The 20150-nt window shown below is 59.8% G+C and overlaps 1 protein-coding gene across 2 annotated transcripts in view; it reads right to left on the reverse strand.

Annotated features, from left to right (window-relative positions):
• Nucleotides 1–1991: 1991 nt before the first annotated feature.
• The window catches only part of CLPTM1 (CLPTM1 regulator of GABA type A receptor forward trafficking), a 32808-nt gene continuing 14649 nt past the window's right edge, over nt 1992–20150 (reverse strand). For both annotated transcript variants that reach the window (XM_045441989.1, XM_045441990.1), the window contains 12 exons: nt 16958–17081; nt 15585–15743; nt 13530–13647; nt 9162–9247; nt 8203–8323; nt 7386–7630; nt 6572–6665; nt 4402–4592; nt 4058–4153; nt 3628–3763; nt 2876–3043; nt 1992–2737 (listed from right to left, as the gene is read on the reverse strand). In XM_045441989.1, the coding sequence (XP_045297945.1) occupies nt 2439–2737; nt 2876–3043; nt 3628–3763; nt 4058–4153; nt 4402–4592; nt 6572–6665; nt 7386–7630; nt 8203–8323; nt 9162–9247; nt 13530–13647; nt 15585–15743; nt 16958–17081 (1837 nt within the window). In that variant the 3' untranslated portion in view covers nt 1992–2438. The remainder of the gene's footprint in view (nt 2738–2875; nt 3044–3627; nt 3764–4057; nt 4154–4401; nt 4593–6571; nt 6666–7385; nt 7631–8202; nt 8324–9161; nt 9248–13529; nt 13648–15584; nt 15744–16957; nt 17082–20150) is intronic.

Raw genomic sequence — 20150 nt, forward strand, 5'->3', positions numbered from 1 at the left:
CCAGAAATCCCCAGCATTTGGGGCTTCTGCTGGGCTCTGAGCACCCTGAGGGCAGGCTTGGGGCTATCTTGGTCTCTGCTGTGTAAGCAGAACCCCCACCCCCATCCCCGCTCAGTGCAAGGTGCAGGGGAGGTGCTCGGGAAAGATCTGTGGACTGACTGCATGTCAGTCTCTCCACCAGTGTGTTAATGCAGGCCCCGCCAAGGTCCACACTTCTGGATGTGTACCTGTCTGTGAGACACTATACAAACATGTGCTCAGCCAACATTCCCAGAGGACAGAACAGTGACTGAGACAGCTCTGACTCTGTGCTCACAAGGCTCAGTCCAGTGGAGAATAACCTGTCCCTAGACAGGGATGACTCATAGTGGGCAGGGCTGGGGTGAGAGATCAGGGAGCTGGGGGTCCTGGATCAGGTAGTCAGGGAGGACTTCCTGGAGGAAGAGATACTGGAACTGCAATGTGGGGGACGCCTAGGGTAAGATAATGAGTTGTGTGCCTCAGGGCACATCCCAGGGAAGGGAAGAGCAGGGTCTAGAGCCAGAAGATAAGAGATCATGGCAAGTTAAAGCAAGGGTGAGGAGGGGCGCCTGGCTGGCTCCGTCAGTGGCTGGAGCGTGCAGCTCTTGATCCCGGGGTTGTGAGTTCAAGCACATTGGGCATAGAGATTACTTGAAAATGTTAAAAAAAAAAAAAAAAAAAAGCAAGACGAGGCTGTGGGGGTGAAGTCCCTCCCATCCCCTCAAGGTCTCGTTTATTAGGGGCCTGGACTCTTCTCCCAAGCATACTGGGAACCACAGCAGGTTCTGAACAGGGACAGGCAGGGTCAAGTCTGTGCCTTAGAAAACCCTCTGGCTGCTGAGTGGAGAGTGGACGGGAGGGGCAGCGACAGACGGGGAACAGCCTGGACCAGGTGGCCTCAGTGGGAGTGAAGAGGTGGGACTCCCGAGTGTGGGGGGTACGGCTGGTGGGCCTTGCCAAAGGCTTGGGCGTGTGCCTGTGGGGGGCTAGTGAGTCCAGGGGGCCTGAGAGCCTCCTTGGTTCCTAGAATCGTGGGACAGAAGCCCCGCAGAGGAGTCCGGGCTTTCTCCCGGGGCACTGGCAACCCTGGGATGAGGTGAGGCAGGGAAGGGAGTGTTGTGGGTCCGTGGGGCTGCCTGAGGGGAGGAGGGGCCCGCTGCCCACGTGTGTACACGCAGGGCCCTGCGTGTGCCAACGTTTCCCAGGACCTCATGGATTCCCTGCCCGGCTCTGCAGGAGGTCGGCAGTGGAGCCCTGTGTGGCCCTGGGCGTCCTCTCCCTGTGTTGATGCGGCCACCCCCCAAAACAGTAAATCTGGAAATGTGAGGTCCCAACAGTTCGGAGGGAAGGGACATCCAGAGACGTATAGAGTCCATGTCTATACAGTGGATCGACAGTCCCAGCCCAGACAGCTGGGAAGACGTGTTGGCTGGGTCCTGGGGGCAGATGTCACCTCCACAGCTACAGAGCACGACAGCCAGGCACACCACCCTGAGTAAGGATTCACCCCCGTACCCCTACCGTGACCCTGGCGGGGAGAGCTCAGAGGCCCAGAGACGGGAGGCTGTGTGTCTAGGATGCAGGGACTACTCAACAAGGAAGCCTGATGGGGAGTTGACTCATGGGGTGGGCCTGTGCTGCTGCCCCGCCTGGCAGCACGAGGCCAGGAGAGCATCAGAGGAGGGGGCACAGCCAGATGCAGCCTCGTGGGCAAGAATGCAGGTGCAATAAGGTCACAGCAAACAGCTTCCCGTCTGTGAAATGGGGACAGTTACAGAAGCCCCTGGAGGGCTGCCGGGAGGGGGAGAAGGGGGAGAAAGGGCCTGGTCACGGGGGGGTCACTCTCTCCCACTCTACTCCGTCCTGCACTCCGCAGGTCTCCCTTGCAGACCCAGGAGAGACACCCGCACCCCGGCGAAGCTGCCCTCCGAGGTGGCAGAGGAAGGCAGGCACGAGGGGGGATGGCTGAGTTTAAGTTAAACACCCATATGAATTTATTAAATCCAGACTGTGTTAAAGGGTGGCGGTCTGGGAGGAGGGGCGTGGCGGGGGGACAAGGGACAAGATGATGGATGGCCGCAGGCATCCCGCAGAGGGGCCCCAGCCGCCCCCCCGCCTGGGCACCCCCCTCGGCAGCGCCACGTCGGCTTCACCATGATTCCCAACAGTGCTGGGCTGGCAGGGCGAGATGGCTAGAAACACAGAGGGACACACGGACAGACGGCGCCTCCACAAACAACGTGCCCCGGCCTGCCCCGGCCCCCGCAACACACGCTGGGCTCTGGCCCATGGGGGCCTCCTGCCACCCTGGCCCCATCTGTCCAGGGAAAGGGCGACAAGGAGGGGAGGCGAGGGGGCTGGGGCCGCGGGGATGGTGGTCACCAGGAGCCGGAGCAGAAGAGGAGGACCAGGGGCGGCTAATCCCTTTTCTTGTCCTCTGCTGGCTTTGGAGGGGCTTCCTGGGGCTCGGTGGCAGAGCTGGCCCCCTGGGTGGGCTTGGCGGGCGGGGGCGTGGAGGCCTCCTCCCTGGCGGCGGCGGCGGTGGCTGTGGCAGGGGCCGGGGTGGGTGGGGGTGGGAGGGCCCCTGCTGCTGTTGGGGCCTCGGCCAAGGGGGCGGCTGCTGTCGGGGCCTCGCCACTCATGCCAAACTCGTTCACCCGCGTGGGGTCGACGCGGTAGATCCACCGTTGGTAGAGGTAGATGAAGAAGACCACATCTGGCGGGGGGGGGGGGGGTGGCGAGGGGGGCAGCATGAGGGGGCGGCCGTGGCACCCCTCAGACCAGGGCCCTGCCTGTGCCCGGGTCTGGCGGCGGCCTCCCGCGCCGGCCCTCCCGCCCACCCGCTGGACCTCACCGTCCCGCAGGCAGCCGATCCGATACATGACGGGCATCTTGATGACAAAGGCAAACAGGTCGTCAATGAAGGTGTTGAGGGCCTTGTAGGTGAGCATGCGCCAGGGCAGGTGGGCCACAGACTTGAGCTTGTAGTTGATGAAGAGCTGGGGTGTCATGGTGATGAAGCCTGCAGTGACGGTGAAAGGGACGCCCGTGAGCAGAGGAAGGGGCGTCCTGACCCCCGACCTCTCTGGCTGCCTTGCCGGTCTTGCCCTCCGCACTCTGCTCCAGCACCACCCCCCCGCCCCACCGGCCCCTCACCACTCCCGCGCCCAGGCACATCTCACCACAGCTCCCTCGCCCCACCCCGGGCAGCTTGCAGGCCTCAGTTTACACATCATGCCCCGAGAGGTTTCCCCAAACCCCTTTACTTCGACCCCTTCGCGGCACCCGCTGTAACTCTCCCGTCTGCTTGTTGACTCTGAAGGGGCCCCTGAGGACAAGGACATACCGAAACATGCCGTGCGTGGCCTCCGGAAAGTCCTCGCTGACCCCCACGTTGGGCCAGGCACCCCTCACCCCCTTCAAGGCTCCTCACGCGCCACCCCTGCCCACCCAGGGCTGTCCCTGTCTGGGGAGGAGTCTCTCCCGCACCGGGCCGTGAGCATCAGGAGGGCAGGGCCGGGCCTCCTGGACCACCGCTGGGCGCCAGCAGGGCCCGGCGTGGGGCCCAGGAGCGTCTGCGGCGGGTGCCCCGGGAGGCCAGCTCACCGAAGGTCAGCAGGAAGCCGTAGAGCATGCTGAGCACCCAGGAGTACCAGCCCTTGTGCTCCAGGTACAGGAGGCTATAGACCGCGTAGCAGCCCAGGAGCGGAAAGAGGATCCACGACAGGTACCGGAACGCCATCTGCGGGGCGCGGGGCAGGGCTGGCACCCGGCTCCCCACCCTCACCCACCCACACCCGGTCCGGCAGGCCGGGCCAGGGGAATTTCCAGGTGGCCCCGGGAACCGTGGACTCGCACAGGAAGTATACACGGCAGGCGCAGAACACCGGAGGGTGTGACGCAGGCCATAAAGAAGGGCCCGGCCAGTGGGCGGGCAGATGCCCTAGCCCCCCACCCACTGCCCATCTCCTGGGCCCCCCAAGGGCATGTGGGTGCTTGGAGACCCTCCCCGGGGCCCACCGTGGAGGACACTCACATCATCATACACTTTGGTAGAGGACTCGATGTACGTGGACTTGTCTTTGAAGGTTGGGCGGGGGAAGAGTCCTGCCACCTTGTGCTCCCGGTCCAGCTGCAGACGGGGAGGGAGGCCGTGGTCGGCTGCCACGTTGGCTCCCACCCCCACCCTTCCTCACTGTTCCCAGTTCCCCTGTCCCACGTGTGACCCAAAAAATCCCCTGGTGTGAAAATCCCCTTGGTCCTGGGAGTGCAACAGGCACTGGGAAACCCCCAGGGGCCAGCTCCAGGGTCTGGCTGGCGCAGACGACCGCCATTCCAAGTCCCGGCGGCCCCCAGAACAGCACAGCGGCCCGGCCTTACCCGGACATCCATGACCTTGGTGATCTTCCAGAGGTCGATGAGGACCCCGATGAAGACGCTGACCTGGACCACGAAATTGGTCTCGTTGTCCAGGATGTAGAGAAGGACCACGAAGGACTGGAAAACGCCGAAGAAGACGGAGCGCACGGACAGGCCCTCCAGAGACTGCCGGCTGTTCCAAAACTGGATATCTGCACGGGAGGCGGGGGGGAAGCTGAGAGGGTGCGGAGCCCCCGAGCCCCTCCTGCAGCTCCTTCAGGCCCCGTGCTCAGACCCCCAACGCGCCACAGTGGCGCTGGGTCTGTCACGGGCAGCGGCGCACACTACCCCCCGCTCCCGTAAAGAGTCTCTTGCAGAGCGGCAGGCAGGCAGGAAGGACGACTGCGGTCCTTACAGTGGAACCCCACCCCCCACCCCCGCCCCCACCCCCGCCCCCAGGGTGCAGTCTGACCGTGCGCACTGCCACGCGTCAGGTGCCGAGGCTGGCCAGGGAAGCCACATTCCTCGGGCCACACAGCCCGGCCTGGTGGAATGTGGACGGAAGCCAGGTCTGCATGACACCAGCCCCAGGCTGTCCCCCCGGTGCCATGCTCTCTCCCCTGGGCACGACGCTCTGGGACACGCACTTCAAGACCAGCTCCTCCAGCCCACCGCCCTGAAACCCTGCAGGGCCTCAGACACGCCTAGGGCATAGGCAAGGGACTGGGCACTGGTCTCCAACAGCTCCTTCTAGTGCCCCTGGCGGACCCCACCCACAAGGCTAGGCCAGCCCCTCCCTGAGCCCTGGCCTCCCGTGGGCCAAAGTGGGTAACGGCAGTGTCCCCACCTGCAGCCACAGGAAGCCGACCGCCCCAGTGCCTGCCTCACAGGAGCGAGGCCAGGCCCAGGCTCACACAGGGCTGGCTCTGCATCAGTGTGCAAGGCTGTCCACCCTGCTCTGATTCTGGTTCCAGGGCTCCAGCATGCTCGCCCTGCCCCCCGATCAGACTCCGGGGACACCCACAGAACCCCCCAGTCCTGACCGGGAAAAAAGGGTACGGAGACGGGGTCGGTTGGAGGCGGGTGGATCTGAGTCCCACCTCAGACCAGGGAGGCAACGAGCACGAGTAAAGGCCCCCGGGGCCCATCCCCCTGCTGAGTGACCTCGGGCGAGTGACCATGCCCTCTGTGCCTTCATCTCTTAGGAGGAAGAGGGACCCTAGGCGACCCAGCCGGCAGTCAGCAGGAAGTCTGGGAGCCACGGCGTGCCTAGGCACAGCGAGTGCTCCATACGGCACAGCTACCAGTGGTCGCCACCACCTACTGTCCCATTTGGATGGCAGAAACTTCTAGAAGGTAACTCTCAACCACGGCAGTACTGTCTTAAGAATGCTAGTGCCCGTTAGTACTGCTGCTTGCGCAAGCTGTAGAGCGGGAGGCCCCCGCCCCCCACCTGCAGCTCTCCGGGAAGGAAGCAGTGGCCCACGGGGCTGAGAGGATGAGACTGGATGACGGAGCCTCCGCCCGGGTCCAAATCCTGGCTCTGCCATGTGGGAGCTGCGTGACTACGGGCAAGTTACCTAACCTCCCTGAGCGTCCACTTCCTCACCCCTAAGCACAGAGGTACCAACAGGCTTCCTCGTGGGGCTGGGGTCATGGGGACTCGGCAAGTTACCGAGTGAGGGCACTAAGAACGGTGCCCGGCACCTGGCCAGTCCCCCCTGAAATGCTGGCCATCAGCACTGTTGGCCTTCGGAACCTAGGGGCCTTCTGGGGACAGGGCTGCTGCCTCCCCACCCAGGTGGTCCCCATCCGCGCAGCCTTGAGGGGCCTCTCCCACCAAAGAGCTGCTGTGCAGGGCAGCGGGAGTAGCCCTGGGGCTTCCCTGTTCCCAGCCCTGGAGTTCCCCAGCCCCGCTTCCTGGTGGTGCCATCCTGGCTTCTGCCGGCACAGCAGGCCAGCTCCTTCCCCGGTGCCACACCCGCTGGATGGGAGTTTCTGGGCTGGGAGTTTTGGGGCCATTACCCTCCCCAGCTCCTCAGGCCTCTGGAGAGTGGGGCTGAGAGACCCCACGTAGAGGGCAAACCTATGGGGAAGGAGGGGAGGAAGGGGCCAGACCCTAGCCCCCACCGCACACCCTCCTATCCCCAGCCCCTGTGGCCTCTCATTGGCCCCAGGGTCCCAACCCTACCGTTCTTGAAGGCCAGGAACTCAAAGACACTGTGGACGATGGACACGATGATGGTGAGCGCCAGCAGGTAGGGGTTGGTCTCTAGGAGGGCAACCTAGGGGTGGGGGGAGATGCCGGTGAGCACCGTTGCGCCCTTGCCCAGGGGTGACCGCTGCGGCATGTTCGTTAGCCAGCCCCACTCCCCTTCCCCTGGGCCCCAGAAGACCGGAGCCCGGGGGCTGCCCCGGGGCAGAGAGAGCACACTGGCCAGCAGGAGAGTGGGTCAGGACGGGCAGGTGGGCACGGAGAGGCAGGCAAGTGCTTTACAGACGGGAGGCGAGGGGGGTGGAGAGACAGTAATGGGGAGAGAGGCAGAGTGACCAAAACACATGAAGGGACAGCTGGGGTGAGGACTGGAAACTCAACACCAGAGACAAGCCCAGGGAGGCACCACTGAGTCTTCAGGTCACAGACACAGGCCAGGAAGAAAGGTGGGAACAACAGACGTTCAAGGACACAGTAAGGGGGAAAAGAGACATGGAGTCGGAGCTCAGGGTCAAGGGGACAGGCCGTGGCGGCGGGGAGGGGGGAAGGGGAACGCAGGTCCAGACCCAGAAGGCCCAACCAAGCTGACATAAAGGCTGTGACAAGAAGGCCCACAGGAGCCTCGGAGACAGGACCCCCGAGCCAGCCGGGGCCTGCCTCAGGAGGGGGCCCAGGAGACTGTGGAGCTGGGCAGGCAGCTCGGGCCGGAGGTCCTCAGGCTGCCACCTCCCCTCCGCCTTCCCCTCTCGCTGCCCGGGAAGGTGCTGGAAAGCCCCCTGTCCCCTGTCACCTTCACTGAGTCCTGCTCCTCGTCCGACTGCTCATACAGCTCGTCCCCCAGGAAGTTCCAGGGCGACTTGGTGCTCTGGGCGGCATAGAGCTGCCAGCGCCAGAGCGACAGCGGGCAGAAGGACACGCGGAGCGGCAGGCTGGCCAGGCTCTCGTTGATGGGGTAGTAGTCCTTCTGCAGGTTCCAGTAGTCGTTGAAGTAGATGATGGGGTAGTAGTCACCACTCACGGCGTCAAACTTCACATCTGCGGGCACGTGGGGCAGGGGCGCCTCTTAGCCCGGGCTGGAGGCCACCGGCACCCAAGAGGCTGGGGAGAGCCCTTGCACCTCCAAGAACGAAGGCGGCACATCCAGGGGCCTGCAGGGATCTGACGGGGCCCCTCTGACGGGACGCTTTTTGGCTACACCACAAGGGGCCAAGGGACTGCCTGACCTCAGTGGAGGGAACAGGGCAGAAAGAGCCAGGCGGGCCCCGCCGGAAGGGGACAGCTAGAGCTCAGCTCCAGCCCACGGCTGCCCCATCCAGGATTCCAACATATCGGCTTTGTGAAAGAAGTCAGAAAAAAATCTGGGTTTGTAGGTGATGCTGTCCCAACCTCAGACGTTGGGTCCAACAGCTCATGAGCCAGGTGAGACTTGCCAGGGGACTGGTTTTGGCACGCACGCGGGCGGTCAGTGCCGGGGTCACCAGAAGGTACAGGAAGGAGAGAAGATAAAGGGGAGTGCTGCGGGTAGTGGGGACCAAAACTCTCAGGGAGTGGGGGTGGAAAGACAAGGAAACAGCCCGGGCAAGGGCCCGAGGCAGGTGGGGGCTCACACTGGTCCAGAGGAGGAGGCACGCTGCCCTTCACCCACGGCGTGTGGTCGTCCACGATGTTGATGGTGATGTTGGGGTGCCAGTGGGAGATCACCTCCACGGGCCCATAGTCCTCGGCCCTCTGAGGGGAGACAGAGTGAGGCAGGGTTGGGAGAGGGGGGCCTCAGAGACACCTGCCTGCTTTCTCCTGAGGGCTCCCGTGACGTTTGAGACAGCAGAACAATAACCATCACGGTGACCACTGGCCAAAGGCTCACCCCAGACGGTACCCATGCCAGCCTTTACAGAATCCCCCCAACTACCTAACAGAGCAGGAGACCCAGGCCTGAGGTCGTGGATGGGGTCATGTACCAGGCTTTGCCGTGTGACAGCACGGATGTGGGACCCACACGCAGCCTCCGGGCTTGGGGACCATCCCTCTCACCAGGGATCAGCTTGTAGAGAAAGGAAGGTTTTGGCGCCCATCACGGGTTAACACCCCAGCACCCCAGGCTGCCAGGGAGTATTCCTGCTAGAGTCACATCATCAGGTGGCTACTCTGTGCCAGGGTGAGTCTGGGCTCTGGGGCCTGGCTGCTTGGGTGTGAATCCGGGCCCTGCCGGGTCCTGACTGTGACACCCCGGGCAAGTCTCCTGGTCTGAACATGGGAACAGTGACAGGACCCTCCCGGCGGGGCTGGTGAGAAGCGTCTAAGTACGTGCGTGTTCAGCGGGCAGAACGCTTGCTCTGTAGGTGCTGACTGCTGTATGCTTGCCCGGAGTCCTCCCCAGCCTGAGAGGTAGCTCCGACTCCTTACCCGGTTTCCAGAGAGGAAACTGAGGCACAGAGAGGCGAGGTGGCCCAACCAAGCCCCCACAGAGGCTCAGTGGGAGTGCCACAGGGGAACCCGCGGACGCCGGCTGCTGGGCTGTGAAAGGCCAGGTGCTCCCCCAAGATCCGACAGCTGTGCTCGCGTTTACCTTGATCATTTCTGGATCAGCTTCTGTCTCTCCCGTCAACAGGTTCTTGGTTTTCTGAAATCGCCGGCGCTTGTATTTGTTGATCACTGTTGGGGGGGGGTGCAGAGGAAAGAGGGGGGACATGAGACCCACCGGCGCCGGACACCGGACCTCTGCCCACCAACAGCCGCGCACTGGCCTCCAGCCCACAGCGGACAAGAACAGTGGCCGAGAGCCGCAAATGCCCTCTCAAACCCCGCCGCCCAATCCCCCAACTTCACAGCGATGCCAACATCTGCCATACTGCCCCAGGCAAAGCCCTGGAGGGGCCCTTCTCCAGAATCCGCTCGGTCCGTTCCATCGGCCGCCCCGGGGCCGCCCCCCACCCAGCACGTGCCTCGCATCCAACCCCTCCTCCCACCCGCGGGCCACCCTCTCCTCCCGGCCCCCTGGTGGCCCGCTCCTGCCCCCATAACCTTCTCTCCACAAGGCAGCAATCCTTTTGAACCAAGGATCAGCTCACGTGCAGCTGCTCCAGAGCCTCCGCAGGCTCCCGCTCCTGGAGCAGGGCGCCTGCCACGCTCACCACGGCCGCACTGACCTCCCGCCTTCGCCCGCCTCACTCCTCTCTCCTCGCACCCGCCAACCCCGGGCCTTCCGAGGTGCCGCTCCATCTCCCCGGCACGCATCCGCCGTGGTCGGAACCTTCCCGCCTGGCTCCTCTGTACCCTTCAGGTCCCTGGTGACATGCTCCCCTTCCACAGGCTTCCCTGCCCACCCCACTGCAGGAGGCCGTCCAGCCGCCCTCCTTGCCGCTTCTGTCTCCTCCACCACTTTTTGCCCCGGCCCCAAGTTCACCTCCCCGTCGGCTGGCTCGTCCGCTGCCTCGTCCGGTCTGCCAACCCCAGGACTGACAACTAGTAGAACCCAGAGACACAAACAGGGGGGCTGTGGACAGTTCTGGAGAAGGCCCCGGAGCCACCAATGTGAGAGATACTGAGGGGCTGTGAATTCCCAGCCGGCAGTGGACCTCACTTCCCCTTGCAGAGGCCAGGTTGGCTACGGGCTCCCCGCCACCCTGCCCGGAAGACTGCCAAGACTTGCCAGGAAGAGGACGCCGGTGCCCGCCTGAGCTCCGTCTCCCCTCCTCCGCCCTGGCCCTGTACTCTTCAGCTCTTCCTCGTGGGAGCACGACGGCAACCCGCCCCTCCCAGGACTCCCTCCTGCCCGGGGGCCGGGGAGAGAGGGGGAAATGCGAAAGGGAGCGGGCCAAGAGTGGGGGCTCTGGGGTCACATCCTGGCTCCGGCTCCCCGAGGGACCTCCGGGAGCTACATCGCTTCCTTGGGCTTCAGTCCCTCCTCCAGAGAATGGGGTTCAAAGCCCCACCCCTTCTTGGCAGAACCCTGGGAAGTGGCTCCCTGCTCTACAGGGTCCCTGCTCGTCACATTAACACCAGCCACAGGGCCCAGATCCCTCTCACCGACTCGGAACCAGGGCTCAGGACTCTTAGACTCTATGGATGAGCTCAAGTGTGAAAAGGCTTCTGGGAATTGGCTTTTGGTTTCAGGCCAGAGCCTGCTGCTCTCCCTGTCGGCGTCAACATCACCCACCACTCCTCCCGCGTCCATTCATTGGAGACCTTGCCTCCATGTCCAGGGAGAGCAGGAAACACCCGAGGGTGGGCATCCTGGAGGGAACCTTCCAGGCGGACGTGCCCTGCTGCTGTTCCAGGGAGAGGCTGTCCAGAGAAGGGAGGAGCCGTATCCGGCCTGGCCCCAGAAGGAGAGTGGCTTCGGCTCAGGTGGCATTCTATGATTTGGTGGCATGCAAAATGGCCTATAACATGAGATGGGCCTGCCTTCCGTGGGGGACAAGAGTCCCCTTTTCTCGCAGTTACAGCTCCCGGAACGGCACCAGCCAGTATAGTCAGTGGCCACAGGAGGCTGTGGACACTGATGATGTGGCTGGGCCAGACCGAGATCTGCTGTGAGTGCATAACACACACTAGATTTCAAAAGGTAAGGCGGGGGGCGCCTGGGTGGCTCAGTCGGTTAAGTGTCCAACTTTGGCTCAAGGTCTCACAGTTCATGAATTCGAGCCCCACATCGGACTCTGTGCTAACGGCTCAGAGCCTGGAGCCCGCTTCGGATTCTGTGTCTCCCTCTCTCTCTGCCCCTCCCCCGTTCGAGCTCTGTCTCTCTCTCAAGAATAAAAACATCAAAACAAAACAAAACAAAACAAACAAACAAAAACAAACTTAAGGCAAAGACGAAGATACCTCACCAATTTTCCCCATTGATTCCACACTGAAACGACAACACGTTGACCTCAATAAAACTATTGCTCACACTAAGTGGCCACTAGAAAACATAAAGGACTTCTGTGGCTGCTGTTGGCTCTATGACACCATCCTCCTCTGTGCCCTAACTACTGGCCCTCTGGGGACAGAGACAGAGGGGACTTCTCTGATCCCACACTCCCATTCTTCCCCCTGGACTTGACGTGGGACCAGCTTGAGTCCCTCCAAGCCCCTGCTCCAAGGGGTCCTAGCTGCAAGGCCGGGAAGGGAGGCCTGGAGGGCCCTAGCAGGCTTTTCAGGTCCATGGGCTACAGATGCTATTTTGCAGACCACACCAACACGTGTCACGCTGACCACGAACAATGACCTTAGCCGCGCATTAATACGGATCACGTTTCACCAAGAGGCAAAACCCCAGAAAGTAACACTGGCGTCGGTCGGGGGCAAATGAGAGGCGGGTGAGCCGCCCCCCTCCTGGGTCACGTTCAAGGCAGCCTCCGAGATGTCCGGCACATCTAACCCGGAGCTCCCAACAAATCCCACTCCCAGGGCCACACCTGTGGAGTCTACCCACGCAAGCCACGCTCCCTCCGCTTGCCTCTGCCTGCACCAGATCCCGCTAGCGGATGCCACACATCATGTTCCACAGACACACGCACACAGCAGAGCTCAGCACACACGAGGGGACTTCCGCCAATCAGTTCTGGAGACTGAGACAGGGTCATCGACCTTTTGTTTTGCCCAGTACAGGTGATAACGAAAAAAATCAGATCGTCCTCTGGGATATTTTTATACCCTCCAAAATTAGCAAAGACCTAACCCGCACGAGGAGACGTACATCTACCACTGCCCCACACAAAAACAGCCGGAGGGATCTGAACTCAAAAAGCAAGGTGGGCACACGAGACTCACAAGAAGGGAACGGGAACTTCCTGAGGGAGCCATGGAGTTTCTAGATCTGCTGAAGCCCAAGTACGGTGAGAGAGTCCTACTGGGCAGCCAATCAGGACACGGTGGACTCCAGGACAAAGACACAAAGTGGGAGCAAAAAGACGCCAACCACGATCAAGCTCGTGCAAAATGAGAAGTTGGACCGGAAGGGAAAAATAACTGTGCTCACCATGTGGCTCGGATGCCAACAAGCCACGCCACTGAATATTAACGTAATCAAAATCTTACTCCTGTATTAGGGTTTTCTCTTCCAGAGCAGGAAGTGAAGAAAAATGTCTAAAACTGAAAAACCAAGAAACCGCGGCATCACCCGGTTAATCGGGAACTGTGGAGGTTAAGCAAGTAGCCGAAGAACAGCCACCGGAGCTTCAAAGCAGTTGGCTGTGGGGAGTGGGAAGTGGGGGAAGGGGGAGAGGTGAAGGGAGACAGGACTTGCGCCATCTTGTTGAATTATTTGGATTTTAAACCGCGTATGCGCAAGAAGAGTTGAAGTTTAAGATGAAGCCCCGGGCAGAGAAAAACCCTGGTCAGACTACGTCGGAAGTCCCAAGTGGCCGGCCCTCCCCCAGGGCTTGTCGGGGTCACTCGGAGTCCCTGGGTTTTATCCAGAGTCGGGATTCTTCTGGTGAACAGCCAGCGCCAGACGGCTGGCCGGCCAGAATGAGGACGGGGAGGGGGGTGCCTCATCCAGCCGCGTGGCCCTCACAGCACACTCACCCGGGAACACCCTGGGAGCCAGGCACCACCCCACAGGACCCCCGAAGGGCGGTGCGTTTGCACAAGACCCGTTCGCGCGGTTACAGATGCCACGCAGGAGATGAGCCCCAAGTGTCCTCCCGGCTTCAGCCTGCTTACTCTTTGTTGCTCCCTCACAGACCATTCTGGAACGTCCGCTCCCACCAGGCCTGGCAGCGGGCACAAGCCAGCCCCGCCCTCCCCCTGCCCTCCCCTTCTAGGAAGCCCGTCCCGACTTTCAAAAGTCCCTTTCCCTACCTGCTCTCTGACTCCTCCCCCGTCAGCTCCCGGTTGGAGCTGGCCTGCCCACCCCAGCCGCACCCCCCCCCCCCCCGGGCTGGGGTTCCTGCCTGCCCTTGTGGGCCTGGCGTTGGGGGGTCTGCCACACAGTGGGGGTGCTTACTCCGTGACATGTGGACGGTGGCGAGTCGGCGGTACAGGGCCTTCTGCCGGGGGTCCGGGTGGAAGCCGCTCTTGGTGAAGTAGACGTGGATGTAGATGGAACCGTTCTGCTGGACGCTCTGCAAGGCAGACCGACAGGGGAAAAGGAAGGGCTGAGGCCCCTCTCGGCACCCGGCTCCAGGTTCCTGCTCCGGAGTGCCGGCGCGGGCCGGCGTGGCCGGGCGCCCGCGAGCAAGCCACTGATGTCAGACACGCTCAGGTCCGAGCCCCGCCTCGAATGCACCCTGGCTGTGTGACCCTGGGCTCCACCTGGCGGGGCCTCAGTGCCCGGCTGCACGACACAGACGGCCATCCCTGAGCTTACGAGAGCGCCAGAGTGACCCGAGAGCCTCCGGCGCAGCCACTCGGGCACAGGGCAGCAGCTCAAGAAACGCCAGCAGTTCCAACCCGTCCGGCGGCGAGGCAGGGGGGCCCAGAGCCCGCTCTGGGCACTGCCACTGGTGACCTCCAAGTCACGCGTGTGTAACTAACCCACATACACCTGACGCAGTGGTGGTGTTACTGGCCCCATTTTCCAGATGAGGCAAGTGGGCCTCACAAGGAGGGTTAGGTGACATGTGGCGAATAAGCGGATCTGAAGCCAGTCTGTGGGCTCCCGTGTGGCTCTGTCACCGTCCGTGTACCCCCCCTTCTCTGCCTGTGCCTGTCTGTCACCTACGATCTCCCCAGGAAGGGGACTACTCTCACTCCCACCTGACGCAGATGAGGAAACCCAAGACGGTGGTCGTGTGCCTGAGGCCCGTCTGCTCCTCAAGCAGAACTTGGATTACCTTGGCCACACCGTGTCCCCGTCACTTCCCTGCCTTTTAAGCCCACCTCTGTGTTAATTATGTTTTGTGTATTTTTATTGTTTCAACATCTTGGGGAGGGGGGGGTCTCCCCTGGCTGGGGAGAGGCCGCCCCTCCCAGGGCTACTAATTCCTAGAGACAAACGACTCACCTGCCCATCCAAGCCCACACTCCTGCCCACTCCCCTGATCTGCCTGACCTCATACCCCAAGCTGCCCTGAATCACCCAGCACCAGGTCCACACCGCTGGAGACCACCCCTCCAGCCCAGAGCCCACCGAACTAGCCAATCCTAAGCTGCTTCCCTTGCCTGCCTTGCTTTTCCCGTGGAAACTCCGGCAAAGGCTCCTGACCAAACCCGGTGCTTCCCCTGCGGCCCTGAGTGGGAAATGCGCGGAGTAACTCAAAATCAGGCACAAGCGAGCCACCTCCCCCACCCCAAAGAAGCTGGGAAGGAGGGTTAGACTGGACGCTACAGAGCAGCTCTCACCACCCAACCTGCGGCCCCCTCGGCCTTCCTGGGGTCTCATGGCAAGGACGAGGACGGGGCCGGGGGCTGGGCCTGAGGTCTCGGCCGAGCCACTCCTCTGCAAGCTACGCTACCCACCTCAGAAAGACTGTGCACGCACCCTATTTCCAGGCACCAAGCCAGAGCAGACATCATTCCCCCCCACCCAGGGGCTGAGGAGAAGACCCGCTGGGGAGAAATGAAAGACAGGGCAGCCCCAGAGAGACGTCCCCACCCACTGGTCCACCGATCCATTACTTTCACTGACACATGTATTCACTGAGGTATCGGCCCCACGCTGTGCAGGGCTGGGGACACAGTGGTGACCAGACCAGCCCTGGGAGGGACAACCCAGAGCGGGCCAGCTGCCCGAGCCTGAGCGTCAAGGAAGGCTCCCTGGGGGAGACAGATTCGGACCTGGGGCTGCCGGAGTCCAGAGCCAGACGGCCTGAGCTCGAATCGCTCACGAGCCGTCTGACCTTGTAAGTCACCTAAGCTCTCTCTCTACCCTAGAGGTAGCTGGGAGGATCCCAGACCAATTTCAACCCCACCCACATTTTTCAGATGGGGAGGCCAAGGCCCAGAGACCTCGGGGACCTCCCTGCGGTCACACAGCGTGAGAACGGAGGACGGTGCCCGGCCTGGAGCCTGCACTCGGCGGCGGGACTGGGAGTCGGAAGAAACCGGGAGCTGCCCCCACCTGCGGGATGTCGAGCTCGGCGAAGTGCTCGTAGCAGCCGTCCGAGTTCTCGCCGCTGGTCCAGTCGCCGTACACGAGGTCGTGCTGCTCCCAGAAGAGCGCCGACGTGGCGTTGAAGTCTGTAAAGTGCTCGTGCTCGGAGATGTACACGTGCAGGTTCTGTGGGGGGGGCGGGCGGGGAGGGGGCTCAGGGCTGCTGCCGAGCCTCTGAAGGCTGGGGGATAAAGAGCCGGCAGCACGCTGATACCCCCGGTGTTGCGGAGGGAGCGGAAAGGGGGCAGGTGAAGAACGGCAGCTGCTAGAATAAATGTTCGTTTTTCTCAACCCTCCCCCGCCACCACCTCTGTCTTGGTCCGAGCCTGTGGCATCCATGAGCAAGAAACAGCCGAAGAACGGCCAGCCTGCCACTTAGAATCTGGGGGCAGCGCCTGACTGGCTCGGCTGACCAGCGATGGAGTGAGTTTGAGCCCCACTTCTTGAAAGAAAGAAAGAAAAAGAAAGAAAGAAAGAAAGAAAGAAAGAAAAGAAAGAAAAGAAAGAAAAGAAAGAAAAGAAAGAAAAGAAAGAAAGAAAGTAAGTAAGTAGAATTTGGGGTCAGAAGGGATCAAAGTCTCCAGAATTATCTTCTCCCTTCTCAGTCTCTTACAGCCTTCTTGGTCAGAGCTCTGCAGGCTTGTGGATAAAGCACAGTCAGAGCGGCAAGAGGGTTAGCTGGTCCCTGAAAACACCAGGGAAGTGGAGAAACCAGGCCTCAGAAAGCGCCCTCCCTTCACAAGTCCCCATGGCCATCTTTGTCCAGAGCCCCAGAGGCCCACTGATAAAGCGCATCTGAGCAGCGGGCACCCGCTAACCAGAACTCTGTGTAGTCGGGGATCCCAGAGCTGCGGAGAAGCGCAAAGGCGGGAGGAGTCTGGGTTACCAGGGTCTGAGCACTGGCTGCGGGTGCTCCCGAACCCCAGCCACTCGGGATCCTGCAGGACATGACACGTGTCCCTCGTCCCCCTCTGCCGAGCTCCTCGCTCTCTCCTTCCCGTTTCTTTCCAACCCGTCCCCTGCACACCTCTCTTCGCAATTCTGAAACCTAAGCAGACTTTTGAAGTACGTACACGCCCTGTTAAAAGCGTTTGCAAACAACTGCGTGAAACCTCTGATGTCCCTCTTCCCCACAAAACCAGAATTTATTCTTCCCTTAAGAGTGTTGCTAGATTGACACAGGTCTCATGGGCTGAGAATGGACCCGGAGCTCCTCAAGCCCAGACCCGTGCGCGGCTGACAGTGACCAGGGACCTGTCTGTCCCAACTGCTCACGCCGCTCCCTCACACCCTCCCCCACACCATCATCTCCCGAGTCTGGCCTCCCAGCCGGCGGTTACCATTAAAGTGTCTTTGGGGAACAGGTTGCGGCTGGCGACGCGCGGGGCTCCTCCGGGGCCCGCCTGGTCCTGAGGGGCCGGCCCTCGGCGGAACCAGCTGCTGATGACCCAGATGATGAAGATCCTGAAGACGCAAGCAAGACAGGTGGTGAGTCCCAAGCCTCTTCTTTGCAACGTGGGTCTGTCTGACCTCCTCCAGACTCAGCACGGGCTAGGTAGGGCCTGACCCGGGGCAGGTGGAGGAGCAGGGAGCAGGGAGGGCCCCTGAGAAGGCAGCCCCGGGCTGCTGGGAAGACAAGATGCCCCCAGAGGCCGTATCTGGGGTGCTGCCCATGTTTCCCAAAAGGCCCTGGTGGCCGCGGGGCTGCGAGGGCTTGGACCTTCTAACCTCAGACCTAGGAAACCTAACACGCCAGGCCCCTGGGACCCCAAAGTGAGAGGACCCTAAGAATCTGGAACCTCAGCATTTTGGAGGCACGGCACCTTTGAGAGCCACATTTTAGAACTTCAAGTCAACTGAAGTACTTGAGAAGCAGACAATGAGACAAGGGTTAGTCCCAAGTTTTAGTAATGTTGGGCTAGGTGATTCAGGCCAATACTGCGGTTGGAAACAACTTGGAAAAGATTAGTAAAAATTAATATACTAAGAACATATCAATGCTGGTTTTCTATACATAATTATGTATCTTGAAGTAGCAAAGATATATTCTGCTAGTGGTTCTCTTATGTATGTTTTTTTTATCAAGTTTATGTACGAATATATGTAAATACATACTATCTTTTTTTTTAAGTTTTAATTATTTATTCATTTAAATAATCTCTGCACCCAACGTGGGGCTTGAACCCACGACTCCGAGATCAAGAGTTACAATCTCCACTGCCTGAGGTAGCCCCTGTAAATACATTTTCTTAAAAGCACTGAAGAATTGGGGCGCCTGGGTGGCGCAGTCGGTTAAGCGTCCGACTTCAGCCAGGTCACGATCTCGCGGTCCGTGAGTTCGAGCCCCGCGTCAGGCTCTGGGCTGATGGCTCAGAGCCTGGAGCCTGTTTCCGATTCTGTGTCTCCCTCTCTCTCTGCCCCTCCCCCGTTCATGCTCTGTCTCTCTCTCTGTCCCAAAAATAAATAAAACGTTGAAAAAAAAAATTAAAAAAAAAAAAAAAAAAAGCACTGAAGAATATATCCAAGGGATACAGGTGTGCTGTTTTTTTGTTTTGTTTTTTTTTTTAATGTTTATTTTTGAGAGAGACAGAGACAGAATGCAAGTGGGTTAGGGGCAGAGAGAGAGGGAGACACAGAATCCGAAACAGGCTCCAGGCCCTGAGCTGTCAGCACAGAGCCCGACGCAGGGCTTGAACTCACGAGCTGTGAGATCATGACCTGAGCCGAAGTCGGACACTCAACCGACTGAGCCACCCAGGTGCCCCCAGGTGTGCTGTTTTGAAGGAACACATGCGCCCCCATGTTTATAGCAGCACTATCAACAATAGCCAAAGTATGGACAGAGCCCAAATGTCCATCGATGGATGAATGGATAAATAAGATGTGGTCTAGATATACAGTGGAGTATTACTCGGCAATCAAAAAGAACGAAATCTTGCCATTTGCAACTACGTGGATGGAACTGGAGGGTATCATGCTAAGTGAAATTAGTCAGAGAAAGACAAAAATCATATGACTTCACTCATACGAGGACTTTAAGAGACAAAACAGATGAACACAAGGGAAGGGAAACAAAAATAACATAAAAACAGGGAGGGGGACAAAACATAAGAGACTCCTAAATATGGGGAACAAACTGAGGGTTACTGGAGGGGGTGTGGGAGGGAGTATGGGCTAAATGGGGGAGGGGCACCAAGGAACCTACTCCTGAAATCATTGTTGCACTAGATGCTAACTAATTTGGATGCAAATTAAAAATAAATAAATAAAAACAAAAAAACACTGACGAATGAACAAGACTGTAGATTTACCAGGCAAAAACTGAAGGGAAGACTGGAAACAAGAGAAATGAAACACTACCAGAAGCTTCTTTTTACGTCTGAGGACACTTGCCAGGTATTCTGGTGGGTAACAGAAATGCTAGCCGAGACCCGCACCGGGTCACCAGAGACCTACCACATGAGACACTAACACCCCACAGGGCCCCGCACCCAGGACCCAGGAGGCAGGTGAGGCCGAGCCCTCCTCAGGAATCACCTGGTGCAAAGAGACCTCGGATGGTTGATGCCCCCAGCAGCCAGTGGATGGAAAGCACGTCCTCCTGGAGAAAATACGTTCATCCTAGGTCTGAAATTATTCCTACAAATAATTCTGAGATGCGCACAACAACTTAACTCTGATGTTGCAGAATCTGTTACAAAAACCCTCAAAATTTGAGGGCACCTGGGTGGCTCAGTCGGTGAAGCACCCGACTTCGGCTCAGGTCATGATCTCGCAGTTTGTGAGTTCGAGCCCCACGTTGGACTCTGTGCTGACAGCTTGGAGCCTGGAGCCTGCTTCGGCTTCTGTGTCTCCCTCTCTCTCTCTCTGCCCCTCCGCTGCTCAGGGTCTACCTCTCTGTCTCTCAATAATAGACGTTCAAAAAACATTAAGAAAAAAAAAAAAACCCTCAAAATTTGTATCAAGAGAGCTTTATTTTTTTTAATGTTTATTTTTGAGAGACAGAGAGAGCACGAGCAGGGGAGGGGCAGCGAGAGAGGGAGACACAGAATCCCAAGCAAGCTCCAGGCTCTGAGCTGTCAGCCCAGAGCCCGACGCAGAGCTCGAACCCATAAACCGTGAGATCACGACCTGAGCCGAAGCCGGACGCTTAACCAAATGAGCCACCCAGGGGCCCCAAGAGAACTTTCAAAGTACCATGCTGGCAGCACGTGACTCTTGACCTCGGGGTCATGAGTTTGAGCCTCACGTGGGGGACAGAGTTTACTTTGAGGCAGAAGCACCGTATGTTCAGTAACACGACAGAGAAAACAGAAACAAAACCAAAATGACACGAAAACAAATACGCTGGCGTCCTATTTTCAATTCACAAAACTGAATAAACGCAGTATTGCACAGCCTTAGAATCAGCATTGACTTCGCAGTATTTCCAGGACATACTATTAAAAGAGAAAGGCGAGGGGAGCCTGGGTGGCTCGGTCGGTTAAGCGTCTGACTCTCGATCTCAGCTCAGGTCATGATCTCACGGTTCAT

Source organism: Leopardus geoffroyi, chromosome E2, assembly GCF_018350155.1.
Source record: "Leopardus geoffroyi isolate Oge1 chromosome E2, O.geoffroyi_Oge1_pat1.0, whole genome shotgun sequence".
Taxonomy (NCBI): Eukaryota; Metazoa; Chordata; class Mammalia; order Carnivora; family Felidae; genus Leopardus; species Leopardus geoffroyi.